The following is a 20894-nucleotide window of genomic DNA, read 5'->3' as shown; positions in this document are numbered from 1 at the left end:
CACAAAAAAAATTTTTTTCTGATTCAATCACGAAATTAATTGATCCAATTAATTTTTAATTGAAATGTCTTCAATCACAAAAATGATAGTATCAATTAAAAAATTAATTGAAGGTCAATTAAAAAGTTAATTGATCCAATGAAAAAATTAATTGATACTATTATTTTTGTGATTGATTTTTGTTTCAATTAAAAAATTTGTTGAATCAATTAAATTTTTAATTGAATATTTTTTAAAACCCAAGTTTTGGTTTGACAAAATTTTCTATAGAAATAAAATTTTGTCAAAATTTGCTACAGAAATAAAATTTTGACAAATTTTTCTATAGAAATAAAATTTTGACAAAATTTTCTATTGAAATAAAATTTTGACAAAATTTTCTATTGAAATAAAATTTTGACAAAATTTTCTATAGAAATAAAATGTTGAAAAAATTTTCTATAGAAATAAAATTTTGACAAAATTTTCTATACAAATAACAAAATTTTCTATAGAAATAAAATGTTGACAAAATTTTCTATAGAAATAATATTTTGTCAAAATTTTCTATAGAAATAAAATTTTGTCAAAATTTTCTACAGAAATAAAATTTTGTCAAAATTTTCTATAGAAATAAAATTTTGACAAAATTTTATATATAAATAAAATTTTTAGAAAATTTTATTAAAAAAAATTTTGATAAAATTTTCTATTGAAATGAATTTTTTTACAAAATTTTCTATAGAAATAAAATTTTGACAAAATTTTCTATAGAAATAAAATTTTTGAACAAATTTTCTGTAGAAGATTTGTTTGTTTGGTAGTTTTTTGATAGAATTTTCTTCAAGTTTTGGTTTGACAAAATAAATATGAAAATAAAATAAATTAAATTAAATTAAAATTTTCTATAGAAATAAAGTTTTGACAAAATTTTCTATAGAAATAAAATTTTGTCAAAATTTTTTTATAGACATAAAATTTTGACAAAATTTTCTATAGAAATAAAATTGTGATAAAATTTTCTACTGAAATAAAATTTTTTACAAAATTTTCTATAGAAATAAAATTTTGAAAAAAGTGTCTATACAAATAAAATTTTGAAAAATGTTTCTATAGAAATACGATTTTGACAAATTTTTCTATAGAAATTAAATTTCGACAAAATTTTTTATAAAAATAACAGTTTTGCAGAATTTTCAATAGAAATGAAATTTTGTCAAAATTTTTTTATAGAAATAAAATTTTGACAAAATCTGCCATAGAAATAAAATTTTGACAAAATTTTCTATTGAAATAACAGTTTGGCAAAATTTTCTATAGAAATAAAATTTTGTCAAAATTTTCTACAGAAATAAAATTTTCTCAAAATTTTCTATAGAAATAAAAGTTTGACAATATTTTCTATAGAAATAAAATTTTGACAATTTTTTCTATAGAAATAAAATTTTGACAAAATTTTCTATTGAAGTAACAGTTTGGTAAAATTTTCTATAGAAATAAAATTTTTTTAAAATTTGCTACAGAAATGAAATTTTGACAAATTTTTCTATAGAAATAAAATGTTGACAAAATTTTCTATAGAAATAAAATTTTTCCATTCGTTTTGTTATTGTTGGTTTTGTTCTTTAAGCATTGTTGTTGTTTTTTTATTGTAGCTTAAAACCATACATTGACTAAACTACAAGTGTAGCTTAACCAACAGAGGAAAAGAATGTTTGTCAAATTTATTTGTGCAAAGCCCTATAGACTGCAAGAATGTTGGATGGACGCACGTTTCGGAATTACCACATTCCTCATCAGCATCCTCTACTTGCAGCAAGACTATCAACCAATTATCGGAATAAGCACAATGCTTAAAGAACAAAACCAACAATAACAAAACGAATGGAAAAAGAAGAGGAAGCACGCTCAAAATAAATCCAGCCAACTGAACTCAAATCGATGATTTGACAGTGGCATAGGGAAACAGATATGTTTGTTTCGAATTTATTTCGGCATAAGCCAGCTATCATGTAAAACCTTTTATCGGAAGGTTCAAGTGTGGTTCATTGTTGGGTTTAATGAACTGCGTCAATTTATTCTGATAATTGGTTGATAGTTTTGCTGCAAGTAGAGGATGCTGATGAGGAATGTGGTAATTCCGAAACGTGCGTCCATCCAACCATCTTGCACTCTATAGGGCTTTGCCCAAATAAATTTGACAAACATTATTTTCCTCTGTTGGTTAAGCTACACTTGTAGTTTAGTCAATGCATGGTTGGTTTTAGGCCGAAATCAAGAAAACGACAACAATGATTAAAGAAAGAAAACCAACAATAACAAAACAAAACGAATGAAAGAAATAAAATTTTGACAAAATTTTCTATAGAAATAAAATGTTGACAAAATTTTCTATAGAAATAAAATTTTCTATAGAAATAAAGTGTTGACAAAATGTTCTATAGAAATAACATTTTGTCAAAATTTTTTATAGAAATAAAATTTTGTCAAAATTTTCTATAGAAATAAAATTTTGTCAAAATTTTCTATAGAAATAAAATTTTGTCAAAATTTTCTATAGAAATAAAATTTTGACAACATTTTCTATAGAAATAAAATTTTGACAAAATTTTATATAGAAATAAAATGTTCACAAATTTTTCTATAGAAAAAGATTTTTCACAAAATCTCCTATAGAAATAAAATTTTGACAAAATTTTCTATAGAAATAAAATTTTCACAAAATTTTCTATAGAAATAAAATTTTCACAAAATCTTCTATAGAAATAAAATTTTGATAAAATTTTCTATAGAAATAAAGTTTTGACAAAATTTTCTATAGAAATAAAATTTTGACAAAATTTTCTATAGAAATAAAATGTTGACAAAATTTTCTATAGAAATAAAATGTTCACAAATTTTTCTATAGAAAAAAAATTTTCACAAAATCTTCTATAGAAATAAAATTTTGACAAAATTTTCTATAGAAATAAAATTTTGACAAAATCTTCTATATAAATAAAATTTTGATAAAATATTCTATAGAAATAAAGTTTTGACAAAGTTTTCTATAGAAATAAAATTTTGACAAAATTTTCTATAGAAATAAAATGTTGAAAAAATTTTCTATAGAAATAAAATTTCGATAAATTTTTTTATTGAAATAAAGTTTTGGACAAAATTTTCTATAGAAAAAAAAACATTTTAACAAAATTTTCTATAGAAATAAAATTTTGAAAAAAAATTTTTCTAGAAATAAAATTTTGAAAGAAATATTCTATAGAAATAAAATTTTGACAAAATTTTCTGTAGAAGATTTGTTTGTTTGGTAGTTTTTTGATAGAATTTTCTTCAAGTTTTGATTATTTTTGGCTCGAGTGGCAACGGTGGTTGTATCGCACCAGATTTGGTTTTTGTGTAGCTAGTCGGGGTTTAAGACTTTCTCCTATGAACGGAATCCAAAGTGGACAAGCATGATTGCAATGAGATGCATACTCAGTAAAACATAAACTCCAGAATACTATTGTTAGTACATAACATTCGTGCCAATATGCGAAATGTTATCAATTTCTCGCTATGGCAGAATTAAATTGTTTGCGTTTTTAATTGACTCTCTTATGATTTAAATGAAAGCAAATAGGGAAAATTTTTGCCATGACAAACCTTCATAATTGATTCGCCCATCCTGATCCAAATCCGCTATGGCCAAAAGCTGTGTCAGTTGTGTTTCCGTCAATGGTTCACCAATCATTTCCATGGCGGTTTGTAATTCATCACGGGTTATAAATCCATTGCCATCACGATCGAATACTCTGAAATTGAAAACAAAAAGAAAACAAGAAATTCCATAAGAAATAAATCCTGGATATAATAAAAGATATTCCCTTTAATACTTAACAAAGACATTGACATTCTCACATCCATAGTCATAGACATACATATATGCATTCAACTAGTCCCATAACAAAAATTCGTGCAAGAGGTCTGACATTGTGGCTAAATCCTTTTGGAGGACATTTCGGAGGACCTGACTGTTTTATGGTTTGTTGGAGTGACCAAAGAGGCGGATTTATTTAACATCGCTTTTAATGGTTTTTCATTGTCAATGACAGCGTACGCAAATCATAAAACCGCAAAAGGACACAAACACTTTTAAAAACGCATGCTGATGCTGACAAGTCTGGCATTGTGGTGCAGAATGAATTTGCATGTAACTATGAATAGTGCTGGGTGGGGGAAAGAGGAAAGACGAAGTAGTTTTTTTGTTTGACTTTAGAGAAATCTATAATTTGAATAGGGGAAATTCGAAGGGTGTTGGTCGGTACGGAAATACTATATCTCAATAGAGTAGCGGTGACACTACAATATTTCTGTGAATGATATATTTCCACCTTTGCTATATTGGGAGCGCAAATCAAAAATACGAAATTTCTTAAAATGTTTGAGAATATATTTCGAAAAAAATTTAAAAGGCTGATCAATCGATGTATAGGGTCCCCGATGTGTTAGGCAATAAAATAAAGCGATATATTTTTTCATTTTATTGTTGTAAATCAGGCTCACAAGTCCAACGGTTTCAGATCCAGAGACTTTGGTGGGCACTATGCAGTAGAAATGAAGTGCACATAAAATTTTTTTCTGATTCAATCACGAAATTTATAGATCCAATTAATTTTTTAATTGAAATGTCTTCAATCACGAAAATGATAGTATCAATCACAGTTTTAAGTGGGCATAAAAAATACTTGATTAATTGAATTCATTTCAAATAATTTTTTGAATTGATTCAATTAAAAATTTAATTGTTGTCTATTGCAAAACTCATTTATTTTTTTTAATAAAATCGTAACTATTTTCAATAACTTTCTTAACTTAACTAAAAGTGTTTCAAATTAAAAAACATAAAAAAATCCATTACTTTTTATACCCTCCACCATAGGATGGGGGTATATTAACTTTGTCATTCCGTTTGTAACACATCGAAATATTGCTCTAAGACCCAATAAACTATATATATTCTGGGTCGTGGTGAAATTCTGAGTCGATCTGAGCATGTCCGTCCGTCCGTCTGTTGAAATCACGCTAACGTCCGAACGAAACAAGCTATCGACTTGAAACTTGGCACAAGTAGTTGTTATTGATGTAGGTAGGATGGTATTGCAAATGGGCCATATCGGTCCACTTTTACGTATAGCCCCCATATAAACGGACCCCCAAATTTGGCTTGCCGATCCTCTAAGAGAAGCAAATTTCATCCGATCCAGCTGAAATTTGATACATGGTTTTGGTATATGGTCTCTAACAACCATGAAAAAATTGGTCCACATCGGTCAATAATTATATATAGCCCCCATATAAACCGATCCCCTGATTTGGCTTGCCGAGCCTATAAGAGAAGCAAATTCCAACCGATCCAGCTGAAATTTGGTACATGGTGTTGGTTTATAGTCTCTAACAACCATGCAAAAATTGGTCCACATCGGTTCATAATTATATATAGCCCCCATATAAACCGATCCCCAGATTTGGCTTGCGGAGCCTCTAAGACAAGCAAATTTCATCCGATCCGGTTGAAATTTGGTACATGGTTTTAATATATGGTCTCTAACAACCATGCAAAAATTGGTCTTTATCGGTCCATAATTATATATAGCCCCCATATAAACCGATCCCCAGATTTGACCTCCGGAGCCTCGTGGAGGAGCAAAATTCAACCGATTCGGTTGAAATTTGGTATGTGGTGTTAATATATGGCCTCAAACACCCATGCAAAAATTGGTCGAAATCGGTCCATAATTATATACAGTCCCTATATAAACCGATCACCAGATTTGACCTCCGGAGCCTCTAAGAGAAGCAAATTTCATCCGATCCGGCTGAAATTTCGTACATGGTGTTAATATATGGTCTCTAACAACCATGCAAAAATTGGTCTATATCGGTCCATAATTATATATAGCCCCCATATAAACCGATCCCCCGATTTGGCTTGCGGAGCCTCGTGGAAGAGCAAAATTCATCCGATTCGGTTGAAATTTGGTGGTGTTAGTATATGGCCGCTAACAGCCATGCAAAAATTGGTCTATATCGGTCTTTAGTTATATATAGCCGATCGCCAATCACACAAAAATTGGACCATATCGCCAAAAATAATCCACCAAAGTTTTATTTCTATAGAACATTTTGTCAAAATTTTATTACTATAGAAAATTTTGTCAAGATTTTATTTCTATAGAAAATTTTGTCAAAATTTTATTGCTATAGAAAGTTTTGTCAAAATTTTACTTCTATAGAAAATAATGTCAAAATTTTATTTCTATAAAAAATTTTGTCAAACTGAATTGTATACGTATTTAATCGGCCTTTTTTTTTTTTTGTTTAATATAAGTATGGACTAACTTACAATTGAGAAGACGGTGTTAAGAAGTTTTATGATACCTTGCCATCGGCAAGTGTTACCGCAACCCAAGTTATTCGTTTGTGGATGACAGTCTTTAGTACAAGTTTCTATGCAATCCATGGTGGAGGGTAAGATTCGGGCTGGCCGAATTTACGGTCGGATATACTTGTTTTAATTAAAAATTTAAAATGTTCAATCATTGACTTAATTAACTTAATGTTTCTACCTTGATTAAATACATCAATTGTATCAATTAATTTATTCATTGTTCAAAAATGTTCAAATTCAATCAAATTTTTAATTAGAAATATTTTAATGATATTTTTTTCTGTGTGAGAAACATCCTTTTTAAGCCATTCTTGGTTGACGCGTGGTGAGTGCTATGTTGCTGAGGCCTATTACAATACTCATAGCCTGCAGCCGAAAGTTTTGTCTATGCAGGGTTTGAATACTGGACATTTACTGGATAATATTCGGTATTTTTTTTGATCCCACGGCCGATGAGCACGAGAGAGGAGTGTCCATCGGCAGTTACAGTGGCCTACATCATTTCCATAGGCGGCTCTTGAATTCTGGTGGCCAAATGAAGTTGTAAATTTTCAGTTGCTTTCTTTTGCAAATAAACCCGATCATTTTGATTCTTCACAACCTGCTCTATTTGGCACGGATTTCCATTGGGCAAAACCAAATTTGGTAACTGACCACTTTCATGCAATTACAAGTAACTCTTTGGCTTTTTCCATTCAATTTGTTTTTGTGCATCTTGCTTGGAGCTCTTGCAGTTTTTGCAACTTCAATGGTTTTAGTCCAAGCTCATTTTTCTCAATATTTATGTGCTTCATCCGTACACGCGATATGTTCAGCTCACGAGCAAGTTTTCTACTACTACGGCGTGGATTTCGTGGATCAAGTCTGGCCTTCATTAAAATTTCTGGTGTTGTTAAAGTTGCAATACATATCAGCCGCACATTATTGTCAATCCATATCCACTATTTTTTCCATCTTCTTGGCAACATACGAATAACTCGATGAAAAAAAGAGTCATCAATCCACGAATCGACCCAATTTTTGGTTTCCTCTTAAGAACTCAAATGCTAATCAGACAGGTCATGTGATATCGATCGGAAAAAGTAGTAAAGTTTGAGCTATACGACGGATGCAGCAGGACTTCCAATTTATCGGGTTTTGCAAAATGAGGCTTCGTTATAACTAAAATGCTGATCAGCCATGTCGTTTATCATCGGTCGGAAAAAAGTAGTAATAACAAGTACATACCGCCGTAAGTTCGACCAGGCCGAATCTTATGTACCCTCCACCATGGATTGCGTAGAAACTTCTACTAAAGACTGTCATCCACAATCGAATTACTTGGGCTGTGGTAATATTTACCGATGGCAAGGTATCTTAAAACTTCTTAACATCATCTTCTAAATTGTAAGTTAGTCCATATGAGATATATAGTAGACAAAATAAAATGTTAACAAAGTTTTCTATAGAAATAAAATTTTGAGAAAATTTTCTATAAAAATAAAAATTTGACAACATTTTCTATAGAAATAAAATTTTACAAAATTTTTTATAGAAATAAAATTTTGAGAAAATTTTCTTTAGAAATAAAATTTTGACAAAATTTTCTATAGAAATAAAATTTTGAGAAAATTTTCTATAGAAATAAAATTTTGAGAAAATTTTCTTTAGAAATAAAATTTTGACCAAATTTTCTATAGAAATAAAATTTTGACAAAATTTCCTATAGAAATAAAATTTTGACAATATTTTCTACAGAAATAAAATTTTGACAAAATTTTCTATAGAAATAAAATTTTGACAAAATTTTCTATAGAAATAAAATTTTGACAAAATTTTCTATAGAAATAAAAATTTGGTAGATTTTTTTGGCGGTAGGGTCCAATTTTTGTGTGATTGGCGATCGGCTATATATAACTAGAGACCGATATATACCAATTTTCACGTACCTAATTGCAACCGAATCGGATGAATTTTGCTTCTCCAAGAGGCTCCGGAGGTCAAATCTGGGGATCGGTTTATATGGGTATATATAATTATGGACCGATATGGACAAATTTTTCCATGGTTATTAGAGACCATATACGTACACCACGTACCATACACACAAAAAAATTTCACGAAAATTTTTCCAATTAAAATTTTAATTGAGTTTTAAAAAATATTCAATTAAAAATTTAATTGATTCAACAAATTTTTTTAATTAAAACAAAAATCAATCACAACATTAATAGTATCAATTAATTTTTTAATTGGATCAATTAACTTTTTAATTGACCTTCAATTAAATTTACTAATTATTACTATCATTTCTGTGATTGAAGACATTTCAATTAAAAATTAATTGGATCAATTAATTTCGTGATTGAATCAGAAAAAAATTTTTTTTGTGTGTATTTCAAGCGGATCGGATGAATTTTGCTTCTCCAAGAGGCTCCGTAGGTCAAATCTGGGGATCGGTTTATATGGGGGCTACATATAATTATGGACTGATATCGACCAATTTTTGCATGGGTGTTTAAGGCCATATATTAACATCACGTACCAAATTTCAACTGAATCAGATGAATTTTGGTCTTCTAAGAAGCTCCGGAGGTCAAATCTGGTGATCGGTTTATATGCGTGCTATATATAATTATCGACCGATATGGACCAATTTTTGCATGGTTGTTAGAGACCATATACTAACACCATGTACCAAATTTGAGCCGGATCGGATTAAATTTGCTTCTCTTAGAGGTTCCGCAAGCCAAATGGGGGGATCGGTTTATATGGGGGCTATATATAATTATGGACCGAAGTGAACCAATTTTTGCATGGTTGTTAGAGACCATATACTAACACCATGTACCAAATTTCAGCCGGATCGGATGAAATTTGCTTCTCTTAGAGGCTCCGCAAGCCAAATCGGGGGATCGGTTTATATGGGGGCTATATATAATTATGGACCGATGTGGACCAATTTTTGCATGGTTTTTAGAGACCATATACTAACACCATGTACCAAATTTCAGCCGGATCGGATGAAATTTGCTTCTCTTAGAGGCCTCGCAAGCCAAATTTGGGGGGTCCGTTTATATGGGTGCTATACGTAAAAGTGGACCGATATGGCCCATTTGCAATACCATCCGACCTACATCAATAACAACTACTTGTGCCAAGTTTCAAGTCGATAGCTTGTTTCGTTCGGAAGTTAGCGTGATTTCAACAGACGGACGGACGGACGGACGGACATGCTCAGATCGACTCAGAATTTCACCACGACGCAGAATATATACTTTATGGGGTCTTAGAGCAATATTTCGATGTGTTACAAACGGAATGACAAAGGTAATATACCCCCCATCCTATGGTGGAGGGTATAAAAAAGAAAAAAACTTTTCACAAGTTATTTTTCCCTTAACATTCCTTATTATGCCTTCATTAGGGTCGATTATTGTAAAATGTTGAACTTCTTGTCCGTATGCAGCGATTCCCTTTTCTGCAACTTTCTTAAAAAAAAAAAAAACAAAAAAACACACACAATATTTACCGCAGTACATAAATAATATCCTTCCCAATTTCATTTGAGTCATAAATTCTAAGGCGATGTGTCATAAAATCTATTGAAAAATTTTTATGGAGATCATAAATGAAATGCCACATGAAAACAACAAATGGCCAAATGATCCATCATACCCTAAACACCTACCTCTATGAATAGGACTTGTGATATGATGGACTGTTTCATTGAATTTGCAGCTATTCGATTTATTGTATGCGTCGTACATATTTTTGCGTTGTCATCTACATGATGTACAACTCTTTGTCTTATTGGAATGCGTAGGTTGGATTAAAATGAAAGTCAACGACTAGAATGCATTCGTAGCTAATGTCTGTGGTAGTTTCGTTAACCTTAAGGTGCCAATGTAAAGCTATATGTCACAGACATTTAAAATCAATCGAGTAGATTTATACTAGCAATATCTCATACAGAGAGAGTGAGTGTAAGAGAGAAGAGAAATATCAGAATGAGAAATATGATAATAATGGAAGACCATATCCACGTATTAAAGGAACGATACTGGCAAAATCTCAGACAGGAAGAGAGAAAGAAAGAGAGGACATATATAAGAGTGAGAGTTTTAATAAAAACCAATAGAGTGTAGAAGATGCTGTTGAGAACTTCAAACCATTGACGGCGCTAGGTCCTTACTTGTCGTTTACGCGTTTGGTTTGACACATTAAAATCCAAATAAAGATATATTAAGTGATAAGAGAGAAAATAACTCAGAATAACAGAAGAATAAGTGGGAGAATGTAATTATTTATTTATTGGTCAACATTTAACATTGTTCAATTTAAAAAATTAAGTTTTTCATTAAAAAAAAATGCAAATAAAAGAAATTACAACGTTGTATATACTAAGCGCCGTCAATGCAACAATTTCCCATTTTCCGAAATTTATAGTGTTGAATTATAACTGCCATAAGGCTGCTTTGATAAAACTGAATTAACTGATTTAAATGGTCTTAAAATCGACCTTTTATTTTGGATCAAATGGGATTGACTTTCATATTGACCAAAATCTACACATTGGTTTTTTATGAAGATCGAAATCGACAAATCGACTTTTGATGTTGCGCAAAAATAATTTTCTTATTTAGACAAATTCGCTATCGCAATTTTTATTTGGAAAATTCTCTTGCCCAGCAGCTTAGATATGCATTAAATTACATACATATGTTTATTGACTTTTAAACAAATAGCTTGAATAGTAGAATTACACCAAATTTAAAAAACAAAGAAAACTAGTATTTTACAAATTTCTGAAAAATTGAAAACACGAAAAGTTTTGTTTTCGATTTATGAAATCAATTTGGTTTCCAAAGGTTCTACGGATTAACGGATTATGCCACAAATGTAATATATTAAATATACCTCAACTTCCAACTTAGTCGTCTATCGTATCGATTTGAAATGCACAAAATAATAAAACAAATTTAAGAGGCTACATACCTAAATGCTGCAATTAAATCCTCGGTGACATCATCCAGTTCATCAGGTTTGCTGGCATTTTCTTCTTGCTGCTGCTGCTGTTGTTGATGTTGTTCATCGCGCAGGGCCTGAATGCGACCCACCCATTGTAGGAATTCCGCCTCATTTATTAAGCCATTACCTTCATTATTGCCAATGGAATTTTGATGTTGGATATTGGAAGCAAAAAAAAAAATAAAATACAAAAACCAAAATAGAGAGAATTAATATACTATAGTCAACTGGAAATAAGAAGAATTTAAGTAAATTTTTTGAAATATTTTATTTCCGTCATTTGATAGGAAAATTAAGCTAAAACTGAGCCAAAGCTATTTTTGAAATTTTAATATGTCAATCTGTTTATTATCAGTCATGCCAGCTTGTGTACACTGAATGAAGAGATTTTTTTCTAAGAAACGAAAATTTAGACAAACTATGTTTTCTTTTTATGTTAACAAATTTTCTTTTGAAGTAGATACAACTCATTAGAGTCGTAAAGTGTGCCAACTTTGGTTGAAATCGATTCAGATTTATATATAACTCTCATATATATAAATCTGAGCCTGTTACCATAACTTTTAGAAATCTACTAAAAATTGTAGATTTTTTTATTGTTTGGTAGATTGGTAGAATTCTTGATGTTTTGGTAAATTTTGCAAAATATTCCTCTCCGACTAAGAGGTACTTTAGAAATTCTTTAGAAATAAAACTTTCTATAGAAATAAAATGTTGACAAAATTTTCTATAGAAATAAAATTTGGGAAAAAAATATACAGAAATAAAATTTTGACAAAATTTTCTATAGAAAAAAAATTTGACAAAATTGTCCATAGAAAAAAATTTCTATAGGAATAATATTTTGACAAATTTTTCTGCAGAAATAAAATTTTGATAAAATTTTCTATAGAAATAAAATTTTGATAAAATTTTCTATAAAAATAAAATTTATACAAAATTTTCTATAGAAATAAAATTTATACAAAATTTTCTATAGAAATAGAATTTTGACAAAATTTTCTATAGAAGTAAAATTTTGACAAAATTTTGATAAAATTTTCTAAAGAAATAAAATTTTGATAAAATTTTCTATAGAAATACAATTTATACAAAATTTTCTATAGAAATAAAATTTATACAAAATTTTCTAAATAGAATTTTGACAAAATTTTCTATAGAAATAAAATTTTGACAAAATTTTCTATAGAAATAATTTTTTTGCTAAATTTTCTATAGAAATAAAATTTGGAAAAAAATATACAGAAATAGAATTTTGACAAAACTTTCTATAGAAAAAAAAAATTTAAAAATTTCTATAGAAATAAAATTTTGACTAAATTTTCTATAGAAATAATATTTTGACAAATTTTTCTGTAGAAATAAAATTTTGATAACATTTTATATAAAAATAAAATTTGGAAAAAAAATATACAGAAATAAAATTTTGACAAAATTTTCTATAGAAAAAAAAATTGACAAAATTTTCTATAGAAAAAAATTTGAAAAAAAATTTTCTATAGAAATAATATTTTGACAAATTTTTCTGCAGAAATAAAATCTTGATAAAATTTTCTATAGAAATAAAATTTTGATAAAATTTTCTATAGAAATAAAATTTATACAAAATTTTCTATAGAAATAAAATGTATACAAAATTTTCTATAGAAATAGAATTTTGACAAAATTTTCTATAGAAATAAAATTTTGACAAAATTTTGATAAAATTTTTTATAGAAATAAAATTTTGATAAAATTTTCTATAGAAATAAAATTTTGATAAAATTTTCTATAGAAATAAAATTTATACAAAATTTTCTATAGAAATAGAATTTTGACAAAATTTTCTATAGAAAAAAATTTGAAAAAAATGTTCTATAGAAATAATATTTTGACAAATTTTTCTGCAGAAATAAAATTTTGAGAAAATTTTCTATAGAAATAAAATTTATACAAAATTTTCTTAGAAATCAAATTTTGATCAAATTTTCTATAGAAATAAAATTTATACAAAATTTTCTATAGAAATAAAATGTATACATAATTTTCTATAGAAATAGAATTTTGACAAAATTTTCTATAGAAATAAAATTTTGACAAAATTTTCTATAGAAATAAAATTTTGACAAATTTTACTATAGAAATAATTTTTTTTGCTAAATTTTCTATAGAAATAAAATTTGGAAAAAAATATACAGAAATAGAATCTTGACAAAATTTTCTTTAGAAATAAAATTTTGACAAAATTTTCTATAGAAAAAATATTTTGATAAAATTTTCTATAGAAATAAAATTTATACAAAATTTTCTTAGAAATAAAATTTTGATAAAATTTTCTATAGAAATAAAATTTATACAAAATTTTCTATACAAATAAAATGTATACAAAATTTTCTATAGAAATTGAATTTTGACAAAATTTTCTATACAAATAAAATTTTGACAAAATTTTCTATAGAAATAAAATTTTGACAAAATTTTCTATAGAAATAAAATTTTGACAAAATTTTCTATAGAAATAATTTTTTTGCTAAATTTTCTATAGAAATAAAATTTGGAAAAAAATATACCGAAATAGAATTTTGACAAAATTTTCTTTAGAAATAAAATTTTGACAAAATTTTCTATAGAAAAAAATTTGAAAAAAAATTTCTATAGAAATAAAATTTTGACAAAATTTTCTATAGAAATAAAATTTTGATAAAATTTCCTATAGAAATAAAATTTTGATAAAATTTTCTATAGAAATAAAATCTATACAAAATTTTCTATAGAAATAAAATTTATACAAAATTTTCTATAGAAATAGAATTTTGACAAAATTTTCTATAGAAATAAAATTTTGACAAAATTTTCTATACAAATATTTTTTTTTGCTAAATTTTCTATAGAAATAAAATTTTGAAAAAAATATACAGAAATAGAATTTTGACAAAATTTTCTTTAGAAATAAAATTTTGACAAAATTTTTTATAGAAAAAAATTAAAAAAAAAAATCTATAGAAATAAAATTTTGACAAAATTTTCTATAGAAATAATATTTTGACAAATTTTTCTGTAGAAATAAAATTTTGACAAATTTTTCTGTAGAAATAAAATCTTGATAAAATTTTCTATAGAAATAAAATTTTGATACAATTTTCTATGGAAATAAAATTTATAAAAAATTTTCTATAGAAATAAAATTTTGAAAAAAATTTCTATAGAAATGAAATTTTGACAAAATTTTCGGAAAATTTATAATAGAAATAAAATTTTGAGAAAAATTTCAATAGAAATAAAAATTTTGCAAAATAAGTTTTTTTGTTTGGTAGTTTTTTAGTAAAATTTTCTCCAAATTTGGGTAGACTACCTATGGGTCAAGTGGCAACCGTGACACAGAGGCCAAAGAAGAATTAATTAGTAAGAATTAATATTCTTACTATGCATCCAAAGTTGTTTGAAATCGATTCAAATTTAGATATAGCTGCAACATATATCTTTCGCCAAAGATGTCGATTATTTGCGTAGTTACAGTCATTTTCATCAATTTACATAAGGGATTAGCTATTTTTTTCTAGAGGTGTGCACGAAATTATCGTGACTGACGAAAATTTTTGTGATTCGTGCGTGAGTCGTGAGTCACGCTCATGAAAACAGCGCGTGTGTGCGTGAGCGTGATTAACAAACCAAAATGTCGTGCGTGAGCGTGAGTCACGAAAATAATATCTTCGTGAGTGTGCGTGAGTAACGAATTACACTCACGAAAATATTCCTGCTCACCAACATAAAACGCTTATGAGTTAAATTCAATTACAATTTTAGTGACACCTGGGATGTTAAGAGTTTAACACTCTCGATTTTAATAATGCTCATGTTTTCAGACACTTCGGTAAGGTAACCCAGCAAAAAAAATTGGAAGTTCTTCCAAGCGTTGGAATGCATTAAAAATCTTAAAAAAAATATAATTTATTTTTTTATTTGGCAAAATATGACATTTTTTAATTCACATCCAAAACACTGAATTCGAATCACAGCGTAAGAAGTGAGGCAAATTCAGTGCAACGGCTGTTGAAATGGTGGACATCCGCCCTATGACAAGTCCATGTTAAATTCATCGCTTCTGCGCCAATTTTGCACTACTTCCGGATCCAAAAAGAACATTTTCACTACTTTTTTGATGACGCTTTTTTTTGCTGGGAAATTAATCATAAAATTATTCGTGAGTCACAACGTTTTCGTGCGTGAGTACAAATTTTCTTTTCGTGAGTCGTACCACAAAAATATCGTGCGTGAGTGTGCGTGTGTATGATTTTTCAGTCGTGAGTGTGCGTGAGTAAACTATTACTCACGTGAACACCTCTAGTTCGATCTAGCTATTTTTGCTTCTCAATAGTTGGCAACACTATTTCCTATGATATTACTTGTATGTCTATTTGTGTACCACTCTGACGCTGTTTGTAGCAGAGATATCATTTGTGAGTGTATGGTAGATGAGAGTTCTGTGCATATCTCTTTTCCATTAAGGACTTACAAATGAGTGAGTGAAAGTAGATAACTTTTGTTTTTGTTTTCCTTTGCAATTTGTTCAATGATTACTTGTTAGTGTGTATGTAAAGGGTGATTTGTTAAGAGCTTGATAATTTAAAAAAAAAAAAACGCATAAAATTTGCAAAATCTCATCGGTTCTTTATTTGAAACGTTAGATTGGTCCATGACATTTACTTTTTGAAGATAATTTCATTTAAATGTTGACCGCGGCTGCGTCTTAGGTGGTCCATTCGGAAAGTCCAATTTTGGGCAACTTTTTCGAGCATTTCGGCCGGAATAGCCCGAATTTCTTCGGAAATGTTGTCTTCCAAAGCTGGAATAGTTGCTGGCTTATTTCTGTAGACTTTAGACTTGACGTAGCCCCACAAAAAATAGTCTAAAGGCGTCAAATCGCATGATCTTGGTGGCCAACTTACCGGTCCATTTCTTGAGATGAATTGTTCTCCGAAGTTTTCCCTCAAAATGGCCATAGAATCGCGAGCTGTGTGGCATGTAGCGCCATCTTGTTGAAACCACATGTCAACCAAGTTCAGTTCTTCCATTTTTGGCAACAAAAAGTTTGTTAGCATCGAACGATAGCGATCGCCATTCACCGTAACGTTGCGTCCAACAGCATCTTTGAAAAAATACGGTCCAATGATTCCACCAGCGTACAAACCACACCAAACAGTGCATTTTTCGGGATGCATGGGCAGTTCTTGAACGGCTTCTGGTTGCTCTTCACTCCAAATGCGGCAATTTTGCTTATTTACGTAGCCATTCAACCAGAAATGAGCCTCATCGCTGAACAAAATTTGTCGATAAAAAAGCGGATTTTCTGCCAACTTTTCTAGGGCCCATTCACTGAAAATTCGACGTTGTGGCTCGTTAGTAAGTCTATTCATGATGAAATGTCAAAGCATACTGAGCATCTTTCTCTTTGACACCATGTCTGAAATCCCACGTGATCTGTCAAATACTAATGCATGAAAATCCTAACCTCAAAAGAATCACCCTTTAGAAGCTTCAGGTATTTATTATTCATACACAAATGTTCCCACCTGACCACAACGTTCGTTATCGTATTCGATATAGAAATATTCTCGGTTTTTTCTCGAAGAAAACTATCGAAAACGATATCGAGAATGGTTCGAAAAAATTTCGAAAAACGTTCGTCTGTCGTGCTGTTACTGCCAGTAAACTCTTCGTTTTCGAAGGCTTGCTAGTGATTCGTTAAAGAAGGTTTCGCTATATCTATAATTGATCTTTATCGAATCTATTTCGAATTCGTTTTCGTATTCGATATCATTCCGCTTTCGAAGGTTTTCTATACTGTTTTATTCCCATTTTGTTCCCATTATAAGTTGTGTAGTAAAAGAAAATTTTCAAGTTTGTTTTTATTTTATTACAACACAAATAGATAATTATAATACAAAATAATATTGATATTAGTGTTGCGAACAAAATACTTAAAATAATTATATTTAGGAATATATATTTAAAGTGATTTAAGTTTATTAAGCCGGTCGTGGCTATGCCATTGAAAAGGACTATAATCAATGAGTTACATTTTCCTGGATACATCTGAAAATTAAACATGAAAGAAAATTGATAGTTTTTTAAAAGATATATAAATAAATTACTTACCTCTTTCAGATTCGCTAAGACACTTCACCCGCACTTAACAATTTCTTAAACTGAAATGACTTTTAAATCTCTGTCTTTGTCAAGAACAAACATGGCGGAACACCAACAAATAAGCCGAAAAATATTCGTTATTACTTCGAAACAACGAACGTTCGAAATTTTTCTATTGTCAAACTTTTCTCGAATAATGTGCGCGTTAATTTATTTCGAAAAATGTTCGCTTTAGCGAACCTTCGCCATTTCTCGGCACTTTGGTCGGGTGGGTTTTGTTATTCTTTCAACAATGTTTGTTGTTGTTATTATTCATTGTTTGAAGATTTGCTTTCTACAGAGATTGAATGCGAGTGTGGGTTTTGCATTTATTATGGCATTCACTGTTACAAGGCATTAAGGTCATTTAGCGCAACAACAACAACAAAACATTAGCAACCATGTACAGAATTTGGAGGTAATGCACATTGAAAAAACTTACAAAGATAAATAAAAAAAACTAATAAGAGTATTTAATTAAAATTTTCTAAAACGTTCATTTAAGGGCTTCGAATGCATGCATACAAATCGAAGAAAATAGGGACACGCGCTTGAAAAATCGGAAATTGATGGAAGTAAAAACAGCACATTTTGTGATTATACCATAGAGGTCATATTAAAATTGATATACATATCGCAGAAATTACTTGGGAATATCAATATTTCTCGATAAATCATCTGATCGCATAGTAAAATTTTAGTAACCGTGGGATTTCCCTACGATTAAATACTAACCGGAGGGAAATCCCCCGAACAGCAAAAAGCTTTTCAGCAGTTCTTTATCACTTCTCAAAAATGCGAGTGTTCCAAAGCTCTTATATTTTTTTTTTTTTTTTGTATTTATTTTATTTATTTGTATTCACTCACAACACGATATAAAACCGTTTTATTTACAGTGTGTGATTTGAAAAGTACAATCATTTAATACACAAACATGATATGATTTGGAAAACTATATATAATAAATTATTAATGACTTTTGTAACAAGACGAAAAAAAAATAATTGGTTTCGGCACATCGTTCTCAACTCAGCGGAAAAGTTCAACACCTGTGGTGTAACCGTCTACTACTATATTTAAGATAACCTAAATTAATTTTAAACAAAAAGAGAATTAATTAAATTTGAATTCCTTTTAATTAAATATTTACTTTATAATAATTACTTAATTTTTTTCTAGGTCTTAGTGAGAAAGATTAATGACTAATTTTGCTGTAAAATGTAAATCAGTATTTATTGAGCTTAAATTGTTTCTTTATAGTTGCGATATATCAAAAATTATCATAATGCGGTATAACCTAGCCCCCCCCCATATAAAATATTATATTGATTATTGCCAATGCGAATTTTTCTTGGCATAGAAAACGCATTTCTCTGATAACATTCAAGCAACATTGAAAAACTAATACTTGGAAATTTAAGTCATGGTTAATACGGATTTAAAAGAGTTTGATACCACATTATGAAAAAAATGGAAAAACGGATAAATTCGAAATTGTTTCGCAAAACTCAAATTTAATCTTAGTTCAATTCTTTGCTTCTTCGGCTTGGAATCATGGTTGCTACTCGTGCCAAAATTTGAAGAAAACTTTAGCAAAAATATACCGAATTTTGAAAATGTTTTTCAAAATTTTATTTTTATCGAAAATTTTGTCGAAATTTTATTTCTATACAAAATTTTGTCAAAATTTTATTTCTATACAAAATGTTGTCAAAATTTTATTTCTATAGCCAAAATTTTATTTCTGTATAAAATTTTTTCAAAATTCTATTCTATAGATAATTTTGTCAAAATTTTATTTCTGTAGAAAATTTTGTGAAAATTTTGTTTCTATATAAAATTTTATCCTAAGTTTATTTCTATAGACAATTTGTCCTAATTTTATTTAGTTAAAAAATTTTATTTCTATAGAAAATTTTGTCAAAATTTAATTTCTATAGAAAATTTTGTCAAAACTTTTTTTCTATGGAAAATTTTGCCAAAATTTTATTTCTATAGAAAGTTTGGTCAAAATTTTATTCCTACAGAAAATTTTGTCCAAATTTTATTTCGATAGAAAATTTTGTCCTAATTTTATATCTATAGACAATTTTGTCCTAATTTGATATCTATAGACAATTTAGTTTCTATAGAAAATTTTGTTTCTATGGCAAATTTTGCCAAAATTTTATTTCTATAGAAAATCTGGTCAACATTTTTTTTTGTATAGAAAATCTGGTCAACATTTTTTTTTGTACAGAAAATTTTGTCAACATTTTATTTCTAGAGAAAATTTTGTCAAAATTTTATTTCTATTGAAAATTTTGTCAAAATTTTATTTCTATAGTAATTTTGTCAACATTTTATTTCTATAGAAAATTTTGTCAAAATTTCATTTCTATAGAAAATTTTGTCAAAATTTTATTTCTTTAGAAAATTTTGTCTAAATTTTATTTCTATAGAAAATTTTGCCAATTTTTTTTTCTATGGAAAATTTTGCCAAAATGTTATTCCATTCGTGTTTTATTTTCTATTGTGGGTTTGTACTTCAATCATATTTGTTGTTTTGATCTCAGCTTTAAAACCATTGTGTTGACTAAACTACAAGAGTAGCTTAACCAACAGAGGAAAATAATGTTTGTCAAATTTATTTGGGCAAAGCCCTATAGACTGCAAGATGGTTGAATGGACGCACGTTTCGGAATTACCACATTCCTCATAAGCATCCTCTACCTGCAGCAAAACTATTATCAGAATAAATTCAGGCAGTTCTATAGAAAATTTCTATAGAAAATTTGGTCAAAATTTTATTTCTAAAGAAAATTTTATCAAAATTTTATTTCTATTGAAAATTTGGTCAACATTTTATTTCTGCAGAAAATTTTATCAAAATTTTATTTCGATAGAAAATGTTATGTAAATTCTATTTCCATAGAAAATTTTGTCAAAATTTCATTTCTATAGAAAATTTTGTAAAAATTTTATTTCTTTAGAAAATTTTGTCAAGATTTTATTTCTATAGAAAATTTTGCCAAAATTTTATTTCTATAGAAAATTTTGTCAAAATTTTGTTTCTATAAAAAATTTTATCCTAATTTTATATCTATAGAAAATTTTATTTAGTTAGAAAATTTTATTTCTATAGAAAATTTTGTAAAAATGTTATTTCTATAAAAAATTGTATCCTAATTTTATATCTATAGACAATATTGTCCTAATTTCATTTAGTTAGAAAATTTTATTTCTATAGAAAATTTTGTTTCTATGAAAATTTTTGCCAAAATTTTATTTCTATAGAAAATTTGGTCAATTTGTTTTTCTACAGAAAATCTTG

At 28.1% G+C, this 20894-nt stretch overlaps 1 protein-coding gene across 7 annotated transcripts in view; it reads right to left on the bottom strand.

Annotated features, from left to right (window-relative positions):
- Nucleotides 1–20894, bottom strand: part of Eip63F-1 (Ecdysone-induced protein 63F 1) — a 223752-nt gene that overhangs the window by 19454 nt on the left and 183404 nt on the right. For all 7 annotated transcript variants that reach the window (XM_075307841.1, XM_075307839.1, XM_075307840.1 and 4 more), the window contains 2 exons: nucleotides 11384–11543; nucleotides 3622–3770 (listed from right to left, as the gene is read on the bottom strand). In XM_075307841.1, coding sequence (XP_075163956.1) covers nucleotides 3622–3770; nucleotides 11384–11543 — 309 coding nt within the window. The remainder of the gene's footprint in view (nucleotides 1–3621; nucleotides 3771–11383; nucleotides 11544–20894) is intronic.

This window comes from Haematobia irritans, chromosome 4, assembly GCF_050003625.1.
Source record: "Haematobia irritans isolate KBUSLIRL chromosome 4, ASM5000362v1, whole genome shotgun sequence".
NCBI lineage: Eukaryota > Metazoa > Arthropoda > Insecta > Diptera > Muscidae > Haematobia > Haematobia irritans.
This window is presented reverse-complemented; position numbering and strand designations above follow the sequence as displayed.